General features: G+C 34.4%; 3 protein-coding genes across 3 annotated transcripts; all 3 read right to left on the reverse strand.

The window, feature by feature from the left end:
- Nucleotides 1-1,267: 1,267 nt before the first annotated feature.
- LOC128155408 (uncharacterized) lies at nucleotides 1,268-6,360 on the reverse strand. Its single transcript, XM_052817099.1, has 9 exons — nucleotides 5,897-6,360; nucleotides 4,957-5,124; nucleotides 4,091-4,308; nucleotides 3,538-3,708; nucleotides 3,322-3,440; nucleotides 3,155-3,209; nucleotides 2,503-2,727; nucleotides 2,108-2,237; nucleotides 1,268-1,844 (listed from the first exon to the last, which is right to left on the reverse strand). Exons 1-9 carry the CDS (start codon nucleotides 6,115-6,117, stop codon nucleotides 1,742-1,744), a joined length of 1,410 nt encoding a protein of 469 aa, XP_052673059.1. The 5' UTR covers nucleotides 6,118-6,360; the 3' UTR covers nucleotides 1,268-1,741.
- Nucleotides 6,361-10,025: 3,665 nt separating this feature from the next.
- On the reverse strand, nucleotides 10,026-17,802 carry LOC128192170 (kelch-like protein 3). Its single transcript, XM_052864659.1, has 9 exons — nucleotides 15,541-17,802; nucleotides 15,324-15,435; nucleotides 13,903-14,854; nucleotides 13,538-13,643; nucleotides 12,602-12,761; nucleotides 11,499-11,759; nucleotides 10,787-10,964; nucleotides 10,454-10,663; nucleotides 10,026-10,181 (listed from the first exon to the last, which is right to left on the reverse strand). The coding sequence occupies exons 1-9, from the start codon at nucleotides 15,688-15,690 to the stop codon at nucleotides 10,163-10,165; spliced, it is 2,148 nt and encodes a 715-aa protein (XP_052720619.1). The 5' UTR covers nucleotides 15,691-17,802; the 3' UTR covers nucleotides 10,026-10,162.
- Nucleotides 17,803-18,171: 369 nt separating this feature from the next.
- Nucleotides 18,172-21,573, reverse strand: LOC128192171 (uncharacterized). The gene is made up of 9 exons (XM_052864660.1): nucleotides 21,160-21,573; nucleotides 20,609-20,776; nucleotides 20,067-20,302; nucleotides 19,414-19,584; nucleotides 19,203-19,318; nucleotides 19,054-19,108; nucleotides 18,726-18,956; nucleotides 18,425-18,554; nucleotides 18,172-18,310 (listed from the first exon to the last, which is right to left on the reverse strand). Exons 1-9 carry the CDS (start codon nucleotides 21,369-21,371, stop codon nucleotides 18,205-18,207), a joined length of 1,425 nt encoding a protein of 474 aa, XP_052720620.1. The 5' UTR covers nucleotides 21,372-21,573; the 3' UTR covers nucleotides 18,172-18,204.
- Between the last annotated feature and the right edge of the window lie 516 nt (nucleotides 21,574-22,089).

Below are 22,089 nucleotides of genomic sequence, written 5' to 3' on the forward strand. Positions count from 1 at the left end.
AATCCCAGGAGTGTCGATAGTACGTAATTAATGGTTCCTTGAACCGATTCTAATCATCTTAAAATCTGCAACTAAATCAAATTATGATTGAACAGTTTATAATGCGTATTATTATTATGAAACAATAGAAAAATAAATACACGATCGTGATTGCATTGATTTCTTGCGTAATGTCTAAATACACAAAAATATCTTGACTCATATCGACAACTATTGACCCCGGTAATAAAAGCTCAAACACAACTTTATTACAAGAAAATGTGAATATAGTCGCAATATATAGTACACTGTCTGTGGAGATTATAATCACTGTAAGATTACTGATTGATAACAATATAAATACATGAATTATTTTGAAATAAATTCATGTTGTTGGTGTTTACTTACCTTTTCTTCAATGAAGAGGTATTCATATACTAGTAATGAGGATTTCGCTGAATTTAATATTTACAGTAAAAAAAATCCTACTTCATTTTTTGTAGAATTATTGAGCTGTTTTATCTGGTTTTTCTTATCGCCCTGTTTTTTTTTTCAAATTCATTTTGTCCCTGGCTTCAAAACGCAGAATTTAAATTTCTATGTCTAAAGTTTGTCTTACTACGATAGTAAAAAACTTTAAAGTGTGCTGCAAATTATATCAGGAAAATAATAATTTCAGAAAGAGTAGGGCTTATTTTTGTGATTTTTTTTCTTCAATAAAAAAGGGAAAATCAAATCTTTCAATGATACTGCCATTTATATATAGAAAAGTATAGAAATGAATATAATGAACACCCGTCAAGTGTCAACCATTATCCCCTTTCTCCCGTTCTGACCTAAATGTTAATAACAGACCTTTGACAGATCTCAGTCGTGTATATGTGCACCCATTCATTTCATCTGAGAATTTCAACCGTAAGTAGATTCTCTGTACGAAAAAATTAGATCGTGTGTATTTAAATTTGATATAGATCTCGTTTGTGGATAACAAAAATGGTGTTTCCCATAAGGATTTTTTTTTTAAATGAGCACACGGTTTGTTTTTTAAAAAAACATATAAGTATATATAATGCAACAATGTTATTTAAAGATATTTGCATGAATTGGAGAATGCATTAATCTGATTAGAACATTTCTGTGGATTGTGCATATACATGTAGCTTTTTGTATTTGATCCGATCATGCAAAAAAAAAATGATTCATGGTGTATTAATCATCTATTAATTTGCCCTGAACGTTATTTTTTCGTCACGTTACATTACTGTCATTTTAAGTGAATAAATCCCAGTAACTTTCAAGCAGAATTTAATAAAAACAAAACAAAGTAAAGAATATACAATTCATATTGTAACATAAATGAGGTATAAATAGAAAATATAGACAGAATATATTATATATGAACGCATTTTAAATATCAGAGCTTCATCATATCAGATACATAGTACGTAAAAATATATAATTGCCATATTTATCACAGTCTGGATGCAACCATAAACTAGTCACAGTTGAATGAACATCATAGAACAAATGGACGGATATCGAAATTATCATCCGTTGTATAAGTCGATAGGGTTTTTGAGTCTCCGACGTTCTCAATCGCAACTTCTCGACGCAGAAGCTCGAAAGCTCAGGAAGGCCTGGGGCATTGCGATTGTGACGTTATGAAAGAATTGAACTGCGCATTCGCACTCCTCTTCGCCATCTTTAATGCAGCAGCGATCCCAATGATGAAGTGCTGAATGTGCGATATGCAAATTCTGTATCATAGCAAGGTACAGCTGGATGACCCAGATGATCCGTTCCAGGGAAACACAGGGGGTAGGAGGGCGGGGTCTGGCTCATGGTATTGCTCGTAGAAGTACACCCTGAAGCGGTACCAATGCAAGAATGACAGATAAGAAACAACTTTTTTTACCGTTTAACTCTTTTTTTTTCAAAAACTCATTATCATGTTTTGCTCTTCTGAAAACCTCAAGAAAGATAAAATTAAAATTTGATTCAAGATAAATGAGTTTTATCATTTTTTTTTTGCGGATTAGGGTATTTTGCTGTTTGGAGTTCTAAGATACTGTGTTCATTACAAAAATAGGCACGTGTACATTTGGCTCTCGTGCCATTTTGTCCGTACCTGATTGCTGTAACAAAGTGTTTCCCGACCCCCACGGGACAAACTACACTTGACTTGCTTGCATCCATACCGGACGGGGAATGTTCATTGAATAGATAGGACACTGTCTCCACATTGTAGATTGGTAAACCTTAAACAGAGGGCAACACAAATTTTTTTTTTTTTAAACGAGTTAATTCATTAGCAATTCTATAGACAGATTTGATATTTCTTTATAATACTGATTTTTCCAGCAAATTGGGCTTTGTAAATAGTTGACAGATATTTACTTTTTATGAAATGTAATATATAACATACGTGATCTATTAACCTTCAATTTTTGGTTTCCACGGTGATTTACCTGGTATCTAATAAGAATACTACAAGGTAGAATTATACAGATATTTATAGTATACCTGTAACTCTAAGCCAAGCCTCAATTCGGAACATCGTCTGAAGCATTGTTTCAAATGACCTACTTCCGGTTCGGACCGGAACAAACAGTTTGCTGGAAAGATTTGGTGGGAAAGGTCTAGGTGAACTTCCGTTGACTCTAAAGATGCGAAGGATCTGCATTTGCTTTCTATTGAGAGATCCAGTGACAAAATCGTCTGTGTCATTGGCCAGAACGTCGACTTCACCTGTTTATGTAAAAAAAAAAATACGGTATCAGTTTGCTTAGATGTTAGCAACTCTATATATATAAAAAAAAATGCACTTTCCAAATTCAGGAATACTAATATAAATTTTTATGTAATTCTTCATTCCGCTTTTATTACCTATGCTTTCTTTCAAAACGATGTCGGAGGTGCACTTCCTTGAAATAAATCATATAAAAGATTTTGGGCTTTTATGGGTTTTTACGGCCTCGGGAATATATGATAGATAGCTTCTCATTAATTTTTCATACTAACCTAAAAACTTGTTGGACAAATCGTTCAAAATTTATTTTTATATATGCATATTTATGAGAAATATCGGTAACTAAAAAAGGACAGCCCCCCCCCACCTTTCTCCACCAACGTGCCTTGCTATATGATTGTGCCTAATATCCAAAATGAATATTACCTGCTAATTCCTTATATTGTGGGAAAAGAGTTTGTAAATTGACCACTCGACCTTCCTGGAAAAAAAAACACCAACCAAATCAGAAAATAATATGATGTTAAGAAGTCTATTTATAAAAAAATAATTATTTCAGTTCAGGTGACTAACGTTTATCTTTAAGTACATACCCTGAGTTCTGATGGTGGATTTCTTGAGAGGCGTTCCATTGTTTCGTCAAATGACTCGAACTTTGCAGGAGTTCCCATTCCGGGATTACGTGTTGCTTTTGGCATCACATCTATCAGGTCTTAAAAAACAAATTCAGAACACGTGGAAGTTTGATATTTTTGACAGCCATCTGACATAGTCTGAAAATGCATGAACCAATAAAATTTGAAGCCCACCAATGGTTTCCTGTGCCAGACTTCCGATGACGTAGAAGATCCGGATGATCTGTGTGTAACGTCGTAATTTTCCGCCGTTTTCGTGAAACACTGTGTTGTCAGGATCGACGTCTAAACGCTCAAATCCTTCCGCTGCCTTTATCACGGCACATTCTACGTTCAAAATGGTTCCTAAATTGTAAAAAAAAAAATATAACGGATATTATGAATTTTACATGTGTCAAGTTGTAAATTTTTTTTACCGGGTGGCAGTAAATACAAAATTTACAACATAAAAACTAGTTGTCATGTCGTAAATTTTGTATGTTGTATTTTCCGTCATCTTGTAGATTCAGATTTTTACAACATGACATATATAGGCCTAATGCATTAATTTAAAGTGGAGATAGGGTTCCATCGAATAAAACAACGTTGTTTTATCTGCTTATTGATGAGTATATTCTTAACGAAATCCATTTGAAAAATGCACAAACCAAATATTTGTCTGGTTTTTTTTTTAATTTATACTCCCATGGAACTATTATTGTAGTCACCAGCTCATATACAAGTATACCTCCAACGGGCTCGCTCTTTAGTTCGTTGTTCAGTTTTTCCATGGTTTTCTTAAGGCCTTCGTATGACATAATTGTTTGCACAAAAGCCGGGCCGTAGTATCTCCTTCTTCTGCCCATGTAATAAGGTATCGGGATTTCCACTTTGTCCGGTACCCGACTGCGAAGTCCGAGTTGTTGTGGGGGAGTGGATATGTTATCGCGGACGTACAGCCACATTCTGAAAAACATATTAATAAGATTTGTGTAGTAAGTGTAGTGTAGTTAAATTACTAGCAATGTAATTTAGACAGTAAAAAAATGGACCATGTTCTCAATAATAACGTATTTTTCTATCCAATACATTTATAAAATTTTGTATATTCAATTTAGATATTTAAAGTAAAAATTAAAAAAATAAGTCTTTGCCAAAATTTTACAAAACCATAGTATCAGAATTTTAACAGCGTTTCGAAAATATCAGGAGTAGAGAATTTGTGTTGATGAAATTGGGATTAATTATATATATTACTTAAAAATGAAATTCCATATACATGAAATTACGTTAATGATTACTTTAAAATCGGGCACGTAGCGTCGTTTTTGTAAGTGTGTTTTGGGCGGGGGGGGGGGGGGGATAGGGCAGACTCAAGGAGTGAGGGAAAGGGCAATTTAGTTGTTCAATTTTCTGTACGTAAACGTAAAATGTTTGCTGCGAGACACCCCCCTTTTGATGTTACGTGCCCATGTGCTTTCAGTATGTGATAAAGCATTTAATTTAAACATTTTCTCGAAAACTGAAAATGTGTCTTTCGATCATAACAATAAGCATTAGCACCATAATATTCGCTCATGTTCTTTCAAGAAGCCACATTGAAAACCTACTTACCTGATGCCATTGATGTTAACGTTGAATCCGTACGTGGCTTCGTGGAACAACATACTCTCCATTAACACTTCTCCACTGCTTTCCACTTTACGTTCCACGGTCTCACATTTCCACACTCCGTAGCTTGGATTTCCTCGCAACCAATGGTTGGCGGCCTCGATTAAGGTACTATAAAGAAATTACGTGGTATAAAAGTTTTAAAAATAAATACAGCACGTAAGCGCAAGGTAGTTGTCACTTTTTCCCAAAGAATTTGCATGGCCACAAATCATGCACATTTCCAAGTATATGAGAACGGTATATGTGTTGTAAGATGTAATATGTAATGATGGAGTGGCCACATATCCATCTTGCTCAAAACCAGAGAACACAGTTGTGTGATCCAACTGTCATTTTAATTTGTTTTTAAAAAAGAGATTTGAATTTGAATGTATGAAAATTATTGGACGTCAACGAATCAACGCCGTTGGTAATAAAAATAACATAAGTCGTATTTGCAGTAGGACGCGACATGAATTACACTTCAATACATTTGAATTTGATAAACGATAACGATATATTTGTAAAATGACATTTATTATCTGAAATGTACTTTCAGTGGGTTAGATGGTTCTCTCTGTAAGTAATGAGTTCGAATCCCTCTTGGGATTTTAAAATTTTTACCTTTTCAAAAATTTTTAAAACGTATTTTTTTTTGGGGGGGGGGGTAAAATATCGTAACATTTGAAAATTCTAAACCAATGAAATATTTTAATCATAATATTCTTTAATCCACATTAAAATCGACAGAAGTCCGATACCTGGATGTAACACAGTAAAGTTAAAACCACTTTGGCATTACTAAGAAAATCAATCGAAATTGAATTGATAGAAAAACCAAATAACCCTTCATATATTATTGCTTCATTTGCATAGACGATCAAAGAACATCGAAGCCTACCTGAATTTATCGTATTCGGGTGGAACTTTTCCTTTCATATTTCCCGGGAAAAGACATCGCGGCATAATATCGATATATGCTAAGGGCGGTAACTCTTCCCTGGATACGTCTGTTTTGGCCGACGTTAGGGTCTGATGGCCCATGATCTCTTCGTAAGATGGGGGAGGGATGTTCTTAAACACATCCTCCGCACTCATGGGTGGGATAGGAGGTGAATCCATGCCTTAAAAATGACGGTCACGTCTTGGGAAGCTTTGTACCAGCACGGCTAAACTGGTTAATATTGACGTGAATAATAATAAAGAACAAAACACGTGAATATTCCGTTCCTCCGGTATCGATGTTCCACACTTTGACTCTCGATAGTTTTGTTTACACTGCACAGTTCACGTCTTTATAACTTATAGGGTCTGCGACCTTTAGACTCGTGTACTCAAACAATTGATCGGCGAGGCATTGCGAAACTGACCATTTCATTGAAAGTCATTTAAATGAGCAAGATATACTTAGTATATATAGGTGTTTTGTAAGTGATTTACTTACATTTTATAGTGTAACATTAAGAAACGTTGTGGTACATTTCGACATCAATCTATATGTTAACACGGAAAACCCTTCACTAATAACTAAATTGTTGCTTTTTCCTAAGTGAAAGTTTGATCATAGCTCCTATTAGATAAATATTTGCCCGAAAATACACGGTAATATTTTTCACGATTTGTGTTCATTCCGATCCTTGAGTTCAGATTGATATGAAACAAATCTCTCAATACGTTGCAGTGAGTCGCACACAGCAGAGTCTTGGAGAGTGCCAAGTAGCATGTGTGCTCACAGAAGGATGGATGAATTTCATTATTTATTTATACCCAAGCAAAATATGTACCAAGCAAATGCTTCATTGTCAGTATTATATACACGTGTTATTATGACAACCCTTGCTTACACTTACTGTAAAAAAATAGGAGCCAAACTGGCGAACATATTTTCAATAAAAAGGACACTGTATTTTTTAAACAAATTTTGTAAATAAAAGAGATACATGATGGTGCATTTCATATATACGAGGGTTGTCCCAAAATAATGTAGACATGACACATAATTTATAATCTGTTCACTGCAATTTCATTAGACTTCTATGTTTTCTTCAATGAACCTTTGGCAAACAATGCTGAAAAGTTCAAATCTGTACTTTATTTATTTCTCGAGAAAATGAATAATTAGTAACAACAAGTTTTGTCAGGCGGCGCAAGGTGCGAAGTCGAAAATTTCCAGTTTTACGTTGTTGCTAAACCCTCCACATCGTTAACGATAACATTAACGTTTTATTTCCGAAAAAAATATTATCTTTGAACATGTACCCTGAGTGCACATTCAACATATATATCTAGTTTGTTTTTTTTTTTTTAAATATTTTTAAGTACAAACGATCTGTCGGCTCCAAACTTGCCCTGTATTACTTGTTGTCTAACGTCCGTCTTGCCGAAATGTGTCGTTCAGCATTTTGACCTCCATTGATATCGTTCGGGGTTTCTTTTTTCCACTTATTGTCATCATACTTGATCAAATATGTTTAATATTATTTAACTACTTATTCACAAAACGCATTTCTAATCGATTTTGTTATTTTCATTTACTTCCAAAGCAGCTTAGGATTTATTTCATGGTCTTTACAAAATTGTATTAGTTACTGCTGCGCCGCCTTAAACGCTGACATCGTCATTTTAATACAAGTTAACTTTTTACTTGTCACAAAGCGCGATATAAAATATTAATGAGTTTTGTTATAGCCAAAACATTTTCTGAGTAAATAATCAAATTATTATCAAATATCAATGTATGTTTTATGAATTATTGAATTTTTTCATTCGATAAGCTTTTTTCCTCGCAATTTTCATTTCATTATGTTGATTTGAACTTTTTGTTTTTGACATTGCGCCGCATGTCGAATTTCTGATCTAACATGCTTTCCAAGGTGTCCAAGTAGCGTAGTAGACAACGCACTCGCTTGTCACCGCTGCGACCCGAGTTCGATACCCGTGATCGACAGTGGTTGTATGTGATAGGGTATGGCGGTCGCCCGCTTGGACACGTGGGTTTTCTCCGGGTACTCCGGCTTCTTCCCACACCAATGACCCCCTCGCGCTAACATCCGTGCCAACGAGAGATATTAATATAAGTTGTAGAACTTGCTTATCAATCGTTGTAAAATAAATAAAGCTCAGTAACATGCTTTCATTTCACTAATTTCCTCTCAGAAAATATTTGATTTTAAAACATTATTTGAATGCAAATTTCTTGAACCCTTTGTGGCACAAATTTCATCTTCCTTTGTCTTCGATTAACTGAATAACGCCACTTGTCTACGCTATTTTGGGACAACCCTCGTATGTGGGAAACATGCCAAACTTTTATACAATATATTCAAGCGTTATTCAGCTGTCGTTGTAAGGAAATAGACATCTACATTGACGTAAGAAAATCATTCAGACATTCTTGTTCAAAACTTCATTTGAACGACCATTCCTTTTGCTAAATTGCAGCTTCAACTGATATTGCGTAAAGTTTGGTAATTGCAGTCAGTTTATTTTGAGTATCGCAAAATATGAAGATTCTTTTTTAATTTATTGTGTAACCATATCAACGGATTTCAATTTTCATATGCTTAACTATAAAACAATATAAAGATCTTCCATTAAAACCAACTTATGTTGAAATAAATAAAAAAAAATTGTTATATATGATGTGTTGTCTATATACGTTTATATACCATGTTAACACCTTTTAGATCCATGAATAAATTTCTATAATTTGAAAATTTTACAACATTTTTTATCTAATTATTTTATTTTGTATAGCTTAAACTGATGGTACCACTTGCCATTTGTTTTTAAAATAGCTTGAAATGGCTATTTTTTCAAATTCTTTATCTGTTTCTATGGCAACCAGTCCCCCATAGTAGCCAAACATTTTACAAATGCCCCCTTTTTTACCTGTACAAAATTAGAAATGATGCCGCTTGTCAATCAAGTGTTTGAAAGTGAAACTAAAGAAGAATTTAATAAACTTTGAAAATAAGAATGGTACTGCTCGAATAATTTTAAGCAGTTTTTATATGTATTAAGAGTTAAACAGTGCCTTAAATGGTATTTTTATCTAAATGTGACAGTAAATTTGAGAAACCCGACAAAAGTATATAGCCAGTTATATAAATCAAGAGCTTTCCGCTGCTGATTCTTATTGTGAAATTGGTTTCCTCTGATATCACTCACAGCAGGGTCTATCCGTGCGCGCGTGTGTATTTGTATGTTAGGTATGTACATGGTAAATCGAATGTTGAATTTTCCATTATAATAAAGTCATTCAAAATAAAATCTAATCATCATATTACAAATTAATCAATTGATATTACTAGGCTTGATAATAATATTAATTGTCCTTCATTTTATTTACTAAAAATCAAGTTAATTAAAATCACTTAATAGACCCTTTTCCCTAGTTCTGTATCATATTATATGTAATTACAAGTAAAATTCCAGAATCTCATTCTAAAATAAACTTCAATTGAAACACATTGTTTCTTTCCCAGCAGTAGACTATTTTTGCAATGTTTTTGAAAAGAACAGAATTAATTATTGAAGTATCTTGAAGACTCATTCATGTACAATTAATTGGAAGATATACCAAGATATTGTTTAACATTTGGTTCATGATTGAGAAGATATACCAAGATATTGTTTAACATTTGGTTCATGATTGAGATCAATGTTCCTGTGCTTGGAAGCCTCCATATTCAGAGGATCTTGATTTTTGGACCCAAGGTTTTAATAAAAGGCTTTGAAATCACTACATGTTTATACTTTTATTCCATTAAAATTATTTCAAATAGATTTTTAAATAGTTACGGAAAAATGTTATTAGATCAATTTTCTTGTAAAACAGACGCAAAACAATCATAATTTGAATATTTTTTTAAAAAGTAAGGTATATTGACCTATAAGAGTACAAGTATTGACCATTTGGCCATAGCAATTAAGCCCCCACATTGTGGGCACTGTTCCAAAGCCCGGAATGTTCATACTCATTACATGCAAACTTATAAAATAAATTCAAAGAAAAAAATATGAATACCCACAGTTGCATACAATTTAATTACTTTTGCCCCATTTAACATCAATGTTTCTAAAACAAAAAATATTACACTGATAATAAAGAAGTTCAGATTTTAAATTGTCCTTAAAGAATAAAAAACTCCAGAAAAGATGGGCCTCAGTATTTTCTTAACCACCTGAAAAAAAAAAGATATGAAAAGATTACTTTATAATCATAATGTGCATTTATGAATAACAAAAAATGTTTAGTATAACTAATCCAGTGAATAAAAGAGAAATAGGATTTAATCACAATTTAAACCTTAAAATAAATACAAAAGTGAAGAAGAATATGGAAAAGTTCACACATTACTTACATCATTTACAAAAAGTCATTGACAGTTAAGGCAGACAAGTCTTATCAGACAAGAAAAGTTTTCATGAGCTAGTTTATGACTTCTTTACTTACTTATTGGTTTCCATGTTGTAGAATAATTCAACTTTGTTCTCATAGTAAAAACTGGAGGGCTGCCCATGATTCATTTGACTGTATCCCCCTTTCAGACAAACATTGCCCCCCTCAGCCGAGGTAGAGGCAGCAGCCCTGGGCTCAGGGAGTGCCTTCACAAAGAACCAACAATTGGTTCTAGGATTATAACACTCCACCGATGAAAGCAAGCTGAATTGATGATAAATAAATGAAAATAATTATAAAAGTTATCATCCAAATTTCTTTCTATTAATTTTAATCAATATTCGATCTCTTTTGTCCTGAAAATTGTGAAGACATATTGGTACATACCGATTTCCTTCACCTATTCCACCAATAGCATATATATAGCCATCTACTTCACAAAGGGAATGCTCCATCCTGGCAATATTCAATGGAGCCACTGGTCTCCACTCTTTGGTCTCGTACGAGTACACCAATACTTTATTAGTGGGGGAGGGACACTCCGAATCTTTGTACCTGGCTCCACCTACAATTTGAATTGACAAATATATATTCTCTTCAAAATGAAAATTATTTCGGTGATCTGAAATTTTTGCTGATTTTGTGACATGCTTTGCCCCAGACCCTGTCAAAGTCCCGTGGAAATTCGACCACCTTGATCTATCTACTACTACAATCTTGATAGACCTCTAACACTGACTTTTTTCTTTTATGACATTAAGTTTCCATTTTAAAATTTAAAAGATATGGTCACGTTAAAAAAAGTAAGACACAGAAAAGAATGAAAGAAAACATGTCCTTCACAGTTTATTATATTGATGACATGAAAAACTAAAAGCATTGCATAAATCAAGCTTCATTAATATTTTGAAATGTTAATCAAAGGGAAGGATCTTATTTTTTAAGATATCCACAGATTAGAAATATATAGAAATTTTCAACAAAAACGCACACAGAGAAACACAGGATAGAACTTCCAAATTCCTTCCAGATGTCTATGATATTAAGACTAAAGAGTTACTGACATTCTTTATAATGAAGTAGAACTGTATCTACTTACCGACCATGTACCACTGGTCTCCTCCCCACACCATCGCCTTTCTGGTATCCTCTTTACTACCATCAGAGTGGTCCTGTTTTTTATGTCGTTTACTCCTTTTCTTTTTGACATGTTTGACACAGTCGTTGCTTTTCCCCTCTACTATGGAAACATCTTTTTGCTTTGGTTTCCTCCCCATCATACAATCCATGCTTTGTAGTCCAGTTAAGCTTGGTTTGGTATGATTATGATCCCAATGCAGGTTGTCGTTCATCATACACCCTAGGTATATATGTAATTTATGATCATATAATGAGCTGTTTTAAGCAAGTTCAATTATTCAAAAATAATAAACTCTGGTCATCATATGTACATATAATTATGAAGCAAGTCCCTAGCTCTGTGTACCTGAATATCTAGCTGAATGATTAATATTATTATTTCAACCCAGAACTTTAAGATATCAATTTCCACATTGATTATGAAATTCTTTGTAAAGAAGTTTATAACTGTCCCTGGGACAGACCATAATATAATAACATCTCTGAAATGAATTTCAAATTTAAATATTTGAAGTGTCTAAAAATTAGGAGCATTCATGCACTTTGATAAGATTTGTAGTTTAAACCTTGATCAACTAAAATTTGAAAGTATCCAACTATCCATGCCCCTTTGCCTGCAACTATACATCAAGTGAATAAAGGTGACATAAAGATGAAGTGATTAAAAGGTGGTTATGTACAAATAAGATGGCTATCTTAGCTATACCTAAATAGTACATTGTTACCAAGGTAAACACGTACAGTAAAACTCGCTAACAAGGAACTTGGATATTAGAATAATAGGTTTAGTTGGATTAATGAATGAAGTAATAATATTTCACCCATCATTTGTTAAATTCTCTTCTGCTAATATAAATAATCTTACTTATTAGGAAACAAAATTTCTTCATCCTAATATCTCTTTTTACATGTAGAGAATTTTACTGAACTATAACATTAAGTCAATTTTCCTTATGATGAGCCTGGAAAAATATACTTTTCACTGTTTTATCCTCCTTTTTATATCCTTTTCTCATCAATTTCTTTTTAATTTTGATGGTATATTGACAATGAAAATATTACATTTTGAATCCCTGTATTGCTTGATACAAGGTGCAGAAATGGTGGACGAGCTTTGACTTTGGGAACAGGCATGACGATTAAAATCCTCGACAGCATCCTCAGTCATTAGAACAATGTCATAATTGACATCGGGTTCCTTGAACTCAGAGCTACAGTGTGTCTATAGGGGCAACAGAAAGAAGAAAGACAGAAAAGGAATAGGTCAGAATGTGAAGCAGACATAGAATGGAATGTTGCACTGAAATGTTGACATAGCTAGAGCTATATCATATATATATTTCTAATATTAGGCCACCTCTCAAAGAAGTTTTTGTTCTCTCCTTGAAACATAAAAATGCATCATGTAAAAAGGAAATAATATATCAAATATATTTATGATATTAGGTCACCTCTCAAAGAAGTTTTTGTTCTTTCCAAGTCAGCTAATTATGTAATTCATGTATGCAGGTGTATTTCATAAAATTCTGGGCATCATAATACATGTAATCATATTAATTCTCATGCATGCATGCAATGTTGAAAAGAAATGAATGAATTTCCATTTTTACATTTATAAAAAAGGGCTAACAAATGAATTTCAAGATGGTTTATAATCAATAAAGTCATTCCATTGATTCATTCCAGTTTTTGGGTGAGTTTTTTAACATTATATTGTACTTACCTTTGACAATACTTTATATACAGACTGATGATCAATCTATCTAAGCATGATTTGCTGCACATGGAGCAAACCTGATCATGCCGTCAATTCAGTCATTTATCATTTATACAAACATCATCTGATCTTTTGTGTGGAAGTAAAATTAACTACTGGTAATACCTGCTTATAATACTGTATAAAAATACTTAATCAAAAAACAGCATAAATTAATGTAAAAGGAAAAACAATTTGGTACACTGTACTCACGTTATAACGAAACATAACTATTCATGTACCTTTAGATATTGCTCAACACTCCCTCCACTGTTGGCAAGGCTCCTAGGTTCTTGAATCTCCAGATTCAGAGGATCTTGCTGATTGAGGCTGATCGAGGTTTGAACCCTACATCAAGGTATAAAAGATATGCATTGAATTCAAATATTCTTTGATGTACTGTCATTTTTTTTAAAACAAAAAAGAGCAGATATGATCTCTGTCGCAAAAATTATTAGCCGCAAACCAGTTTGACTCTGGTAAATCGAGAAATAAAGTTGGTATTAGATTTGATTATGCTCACTGTTTAATTTCAAGCTATAAGCCTATGATTTATTTTTTTTCATATATAAAAAGTAAGGTAAGATTGAAGAGTATATTCTCTTACCAGTTGGCCATAGTGATCAAGCCCACACAATGGGGGCTCTGCTTAAGGGGGGGACATTTTACAAAGCATTCCATCAATTGCTGGCTTGATAGGTGTGAGAACCTCACGGTATCCATCACTCTCTCCAGATTCTTCATTTGATCCTCCTTATGATGGTGAAGCCAACTTACAGTGCACTCAAAAATGTCCATCTCTGAATTAACATCAAGCCTTTCATTGGACAAAATCATGCAGAGGGTGTCAACATCTAAGCCGTAGAAAGAGGAACTGTTCCTAATATCCATAAAATTTTTGGCTATGCCATCCATCAGAATGTCACAAAGTTGAACATCTTTATGCCTCCTCATCTTTTGCAATAGTTTCAGCATGTCATGGTGACCAAGAGAGGAGATTTTCTTCAAACACATCTGTGTGATTTGCTGCACTTCAAACATCCGAGAGAGATCAAGTACCTCATGCAGACAATCAGGATTCATGAGATTGATATCACCAGAATAAATGCTATTTAGGAATATTTTCATAGCCTCATCGGAAACACCAGTAACCCTAATTTGCCTAGGTCTGATGGGTGGCTGAGTAAAGTCCTTGCTGTTAAACAACTTTTCAAACAAAGGACTCTGACTAGCAAGGACGACCTTATGCACCGGGTAAATGATGCTGCCCAGTTTGAATGAAATGTCACAAATCTGTTCTTTGTGGTAGATTTCATTCAAATATTGGCCGATATTGGCATAGTGTTTGCTGTTAGAAGCCTGTATATGGCCTGAGAGTGGTGCAGCCTCTGTTTCATTTTCAGCCCTGGAAGATGATTTTTTAAGGTTTCCGGGAACCTCATCATCTGAGTCCGTTTTAAGATTTCTGGGGACCTCATCATCCGATACAGTTGATGACACTGAACTTGGTGAAGAAACTGAACTTGGTGGAGAAGGTGTCTGGTTTTGGTTTCTGTTCACTATTGTATAAATACATTTCTCAATTAAATGATACCTTCATAAAAGTTTCAGAATGATTTATAAATTGAGAATAATTAAATTAAAAATGAATGTTTTTCTGTAAATATTTAATGTTCTTAAAGGAAAATCCTTTAATACCCCCCCCCCCCCCACCACCACACACACACACACCTACCCTAAATAAATGTAATTAATATCCTTTACTCAGTGTTTAAAGTTAATTTTATTTAATAAAAGCTGCATCAAAGAGCTTAATTTTTTACTACTTTAATCCATTAGAAAATATATTTGCTATAACAACTGCATTTCTAATAACAAAAGAAATGACTCTTAATAAATATATTTTTAGTTAAAGCTTTGTAACTTTTTTGTCATTTAGTCAGAGAGGGAAAGCAAACTTTTTATATTCCAAGTAAACACTAACCAGACCCATTAAATCTATACAAAGTAAAATACAAAAACCCCTACCCTTCTGCTGAATATATCTCAATTTCAAGGAGTCCAAGACCAAAGACCCAGAGGAGGAATTAGTAGGTGTAGAAATTCTAGATGTAGAAGTTCCCAGGGCAGCTTTTTCAGCCTTAAATAAAATGATTTTCATATATTAAAAAAAATATTTCTATAAATTGCTAACAACTGTAAATACATGTAAAACATCACTTTCATATTATAAGCAAAAACTTACTTTCATCCTCTCTTGCCGCTTCCTCTCAAGCCAGCAGGCCTGAGGGTCGGCATCCTCTTTGCTCATGAAGCTGTACCAAACGTCCCGATTTACTACAATTGGTTCACGCTTGGGCAGGACTTCACATTTCACAATCGTAGTGTCCTTCATCTTTGGACACGATGATTTCCAAGATATCCAAATACGGCCTTTCAAGTTTCTGAGTTTAATTTAAGACTAAAAATAAATTTACTGTTGATAAACTGTTCCAATTGAACAATGTAGAACCACACACGAGCACCGGACACTTTCGACGAATCGATGGGCGAAGGCAAAGATTGATAGTATTCACAAACTATCAATCTTTGGGAGTCACGAAAACGCAGCTTCTAATACTATTACGTAACTAAGGAAGTCTAAACATGCCCGCGCATTTAACTTGAAATAGCAGGAAGTAGCATAATATCTAGTCCATTCGTTGAACAAGATATTTCCGGATTTTTTTGTGACATGCAAATGAAAAATCCATCAATGCATGTAGCAAGTAATGTTTAGTAAATTTTCATTTAAAACCTTAAAAAAAACCCAAACAAACAAGACAAGTATTCCACTCAATCGGAAACACGCAAATATCCTTAGTAAAATATATTTTCAAAGACACATAGGCCCATATGTATTATACTATAGCTTGAAATTTTTTGGATTGTAGATATGCCACCGTTGACTGAGTATCCAATCTCATTAAATTTAGATGTGCTGACACAGATGCTTGGGGTCACATTTTATGATATTTCACAATGACCAGATTCTCTCCAGACGTAATGGAGTTCATCGTGAGTTCAACAGACTTTATATTATAAATAATGCATTATGATTAACAAGCCCTAATGTACATTCGAATTTAAAAACGTCAGTAACGTTTATACATTTGTACCAAGTTTAACTTTAATTTGTTTATTAATAAAAAGGAATATACATCTTATTTTGAGTTTTATATCTACATTTATAGTGCATTAACCCCCTGCTACAAAATACGTCATTTTTTAACAGTCTTCTAATTAATGCACATTTTACATAGCACCACACCTTTTGATGAAAAATATAATTTATTTGAATGCCTCGTGTTGTTCACATATTCTCAAAAATTCATGATGAACGTAATCATCGTACATGTACATGATATGAAGAAACTATCATACACTGTTCAGAAAATACCGTATTTTATATTATAGAGAATAATATTGAATATGTATATCGTATTATATAACCACAAAATATGGTATCAAGAGATAGAGATATCAAGAGATTTATCAAGAGATAAAACAATAAATAAAATATAGAGAAGAGTGGTTTCTTTTGTCACAATAAATTTCTAAAAGAAAAAATCTACCCAACTGATTTATGTTCATTTACCAAGAGTTTAAATTTAAGAGTTCGAATTCATAAGTCTATGAACTGCTGCAGCTCTTCGCAGTCTTCAAATGAATCATGTCCATTGTGTGTGCTTTGTATGTGCATTTTATGTAATGTTCAAAATGCTAGAATCCAAATTTTCAATACAAGACCCGTTACAGCTTACTCCACTTTTATTGAAATCGATTATACCGAAATTCCGCTCATTTTGAAATAGATCGAAGTCACTGATCGGTCTTCAGAGATGATGAGTTGTTTTCACAACGGTGAAATATTGAAGTACTCCACAGCAGCTTTCGTCACACTTAGTGACAGTAATTATGCCGGACTGACCGGTTGATACATGTATATAGATACAAAGGTGTAAGTTGATAAGTTCTCACCTTATCTAGCTGTTTTTATACTGCTTTTACAAAATAAAAACTTTCAAGGACTAGTATTCCATGTAATCTGTTCACTGTAATGGATAAACGATGACCAATTAATTTGTTCGGGTTAAAAACTTTTTTTCATATCGTAGATCAGGATTGAAAATTTTAAAACTGGCGGCTTCACGTCAGTCGATTTCGCTTATACTGAAATAGGGTTATATTGAAATAATTTGCATGGTCTCCTGAATTTCAATATATCAGGAGTAGGCTGTATGCGCTCTATATGTTGGTTTTTGAGTGTAAGTAAACAATTCTTTAATAGCGGCCGGCTTGTTTAACCCTGCATAAAGACAAACCAGGAATATGTCGAATGATTCCTTACTTAATTATTAATTGATTCTCTTAATGTTAATTTAGCATCGTTTTATACATGTATATTTACATTTTCCAGTGTCTTTGCCTGTGATAACACTACGTATCGATTTTGTACTATATAACCCATAATACAAATGACGCGAAAATGAGGCGCCAGCGGAGTTTGTTTATTTTTATTTAAGTATTTAATCGTACGATGTCTAAAAATTATATAAATATAAGTAATAAGGAATCATTCTTTGAATATTATGAGGTGATACTTTCGGTCGGGGAGTGATCAAATCTATCATAAAGCCCTTCGGGCTTTATTGGATTTGATCACGCCCCGACCAAAATTATCACCTCATAATACTCAAAGAATGATTCCTTATTCCTTATATATGTAAGTGTCTAAACAGAAAGACGTGCGTATTTATTTAAGTAAATAATATTCTCTCTCTCTCTCTCTCTCTCTCTCTCTCTCTCTCTCTCAATATCACAGCCATATTATTAGAGTCATATGTAAGCAAAGTTTTTGGCCATGGTTTCACTGAATTGCACAAGTGGATGAGGTCTTTTGAGAGGGGTCCCACGGCAGGGCCGGGGGTAGATAACTTGGATGAGGCTCTTGGAACGGATAGAGGAAATATACCCTGCAACAAAAAAATGAAGGCCTTTAGGAATGATACGAAATGGCATTTAGTGTGCATAACAACCAGAATTCTTTACTTTTAAGACTGCCGCATTCCGCTACACTTTGTACCTACCTGATTGCGGTGACATAATACTTTCCTATGCCACTGAAGCTAGTATAGTTTGTTCTTTTATCGTCTACTCCCAGCTTCAGGGGTTCTCTATAGAGAAACCTCACCGTTTCCACATTGTACACCGGGATACCTTTGCCAATAAAAGCATACAGGTTATAAAATTTAAATATAGATATAACAATATAAATATTTTTATGGAGGGGCTGTCTCTTTGCGATATGGGATGGGGGCTGGGGGGAGGGGGTCACATAAAGTTCGTGATAGAAAATCATACACGAGGTCGGTAAAAATTTTGACACACCTGTAACTTTCAACCAAGCTTCAATACGGAACATCGTCTGGGACATCGATTCAAAGGACCTCTCCCCTGTCCTTATAGGGAGGAACAGTTTGGACGTGACAAAGCTGACCTGGGGAGGGGGTTTGACGCTGGGTTTGGTCACATAGAACACACGGAGAGTCTTTAAGAACAAGCGGTCCGACATCCCGTCATCAATGTCGTCCGTCTGATCGGAGAGAATCTCGAGGTGACCTGCATTAGAATACAATGTAATGAAACTTTACTGAAATCTGAAATAATTTTGAAGTAATTGCGTTTGACACAGAGATATTTACAAAAGTCCCCTTACCCATTGTCTCCGTGTATCGGATATCGTATGTCTGAATGTTTACCATTTTAATGCCCTGAAATTGATTCATGGAAAGAATGTAATTGTTAAACACCTGAATAAATAGTTTATACATGTATATCATTCCTATTGGCATTGCCAGAGCTTACAGTTTGGTGTGGTAACCATTTACAGAATCTCATCATGACGTCATCAAACGTTTGAAACTGCGCATGGGTCGCCAGATCTGGTGGTCTGGTAATACTAGGGACAAAGTCTTTCATTCCTGTTGGTTTTGGAAAAAAAATATATGTATAAAAATGTTACTGCAAGAAAAATTGTTTTTAAGTTGAAAATGGAAAGTACTTAATATAACCAAACCTATCGTCTCATTAGCAGGTTCGCCAATGACGTAGAAAACCCGCATGATCTGGGTGTATCGTTTCATCTTGCCGCCATTTTCGTGACACACCGTATTGTCAGGATCAATGACGGCTTTTTCTCGCCCTTCTGATACTTTGAGTGTGGCACTTTCAACATTCAAAATGGAACCTGTAAATAATACGTTTGATTTAAACTGTACGTTTTGCAGAAAGTTTATAATTTTAAAAGAAAGATTAAATTATTGCATTTTTTCATTAAGCTACAAAAGTTTAAACTTTCTGCAGATAGTTTAAATCAATCACATTTTAAAGTATTGAATATGAATTCTTATGAATTAAAGGAGTTCGAACCACCGATATACAGCGGTACAACCTAATTTTTTAAAAAATTCAGTCTCAACGTGTATATATATTCCATTATATCCATCATGGGAATTATGCAATGACTTTATAAAATGCATGGATATCGTCAATAAATTTCGTTTTATCTCATTTCATTTATAGAATTTGAAGAACTACAAGTAATAACAAATTTATGATGAAAAAAAATATTTTAAGGATGAGGGTCGGAGAAACTTAAAAGGATGTGAACAAATTTTATGATAACTTTAAACGTCCTTTCTACATGTGAACACTGATCCAATTACAAACCTTGTAGTGGATTTCTCTTTAAATCTTCGTTCAAACTCTCTAAGGTTTTCTCTAATCCTTCGTAAGTTGTCATCGAGTAGCCATATGTCTGTATAAAGAGTGGATGTCGGAAAAGAAACACGGCAAAAGGATGTGACAGCTGAGGGGTGAGGTCGATGTCGGTGGTGTGGGGCACCTTGTTCAGTAGGCCAAGTTGTTGAGACGGTGTCGATGGGTCTTTAACATGCAGCCATAACCTAAAAATTCACAGCACATTAAAAAATGTTTTCTCAACCATTGCGCACCTTATTTCCTTTTTTTTTTTAAAATATCATGCTTGTTTGAAGTTGAAACTATCCACTGCAGTGTTGTCACATTTTTAATTCAGCGTTTCAACAAAGATTTCACTTTTGAGTAAAAAAAAAAGTGTAATACGATTTAAGCTGTTTAGAATTCGAATATTTTTATTAGGGGGGGGGGGTGGTCACGTATTGAAACTGTCATTAATATTCACCAAAAATTGCAATTACATATATTATTTATGATAAATAAATGCACAATACCTTAATCCCCGGACAAGGACGTTGAAGCCGTACGTGGACTCGTGGAAGATCATCTTGTCCATCACTATCCCACCATTGGTCTCCACCTTCCGTTCCACTGTCTCACATTTCCACACGCCGTAGCTGGGGTTAGCCCGGAGCCAGTAGTTCGCTGCTCCTATCAAGGTGCTGTTTGGTGACAAAATAAACTAGAGTAGAGTCATGATATTTACATTGCCTACTTTATGCATGTACTTATTCTTTTGTTTGTTTGTTATATTCTAGTCTTGATTAAGTTTTATTTAATTCCTATTCAAAATCTCGAGCAAGAGCTTAAGAACTCTCTCTTACTAAGATGGAACAAAATTTTGATTGCTATCCGAGTGATAAAATTATATACTATAACTATTTTTCAAAAATAAACTAAATACTAGTAATTATTTTTTCGAATTGCACCCTCCTTGAAAAATTAAATAAGATTAAAGTTTAAAATCATTCAACAAAAAACAAATACCCTGACTTACATAAGATTATGACAGAACCATTTAGTTCAAATCAAACCGGACGCTTACCTGAATCTGTCGTATTCAGGGGGTATCTTGTTTTTCATGTTTCCAGGGTTAAGGCACCGAGGCATGATGTCTATGTAGGCCAGCGGAGGCAGCTGTTCCTGAGGCACATTGGCCTTGACAGAGGAGAGGGCTTGGTGCCCCATCACTTCTTCATAGGACGGGGGAGGCATGGTCTCCTCCACATACTGGGGGGTCACCGGTTTTTGGGACATGACCAAATCACCACCTAGAGGTGTGCTGGAATACTGTCAGGAGGACGGCTGTATGATGGAAGAAAAGGGATCCAAATTCGAAAGTGTGTACAAACGGAAAAAGCCTGTCAAAATGGCAGCCAAAGTTTGGCACTACATGAAGATCATTGCATGCACATATCCGTGTTCTGTTTAAATGTATACAATACAACCGTGGCTATTTAAAATACTACGTCAGATCAATCAAGGTAGACCGGGGAATCAATACTTGTAACGGGTAAGTGGAGTGGAAACGAGAGAGCGGAATAGAGTGGGGAAATAAAAGCAGTAGGTAAAGTACATAAGACATAAAGGTTTTAGAAAAAGACAAGGTAGTTATATTCAAAATTTGATGGTGTTCATTCGCGGATCCAGAAAAATTTTCCGGGGGGGGGGGGGGGGGGGTCCAACGGTTATTTGAGTTTGCCGGGGGGGGGGGGGCATATTTTTGGCAATTTTATATTGTAATTTAAAGAAATTTGAATTTTACAGGGTGGTCCGGACCTCCCCCCCCCTCTAGATCCGCGCATGGTGTTGAAAGTAAACTTGTTCCCTTTTGTGCTACACTAGTTCACGTAGCATCGTTCTTGAAAGTCGGGGGGGGGGAGGGCAGGCTCATCCCAAAAATCTTGACAAGCAAAAAAAAAAAAAAAAAAGGTAAATTTTCATTTTCCAAAATCTTCAAAATCCTAATCCATGG

Source organism: Crassostrea angulata, chromosome 7 (genome assembly GCF_025612915.1).
Source record: "Crassostrea angulata isolate pt1a10 chromosome 7, ASM2561291v2, whole genome shotgun sequence".
NCBI classification, from domain to species: Eukaryota; Metazoa; Mollusca; class Bivalvia; order Ostreida; family Ostreidae; genus Magallana; species Magallana angulata.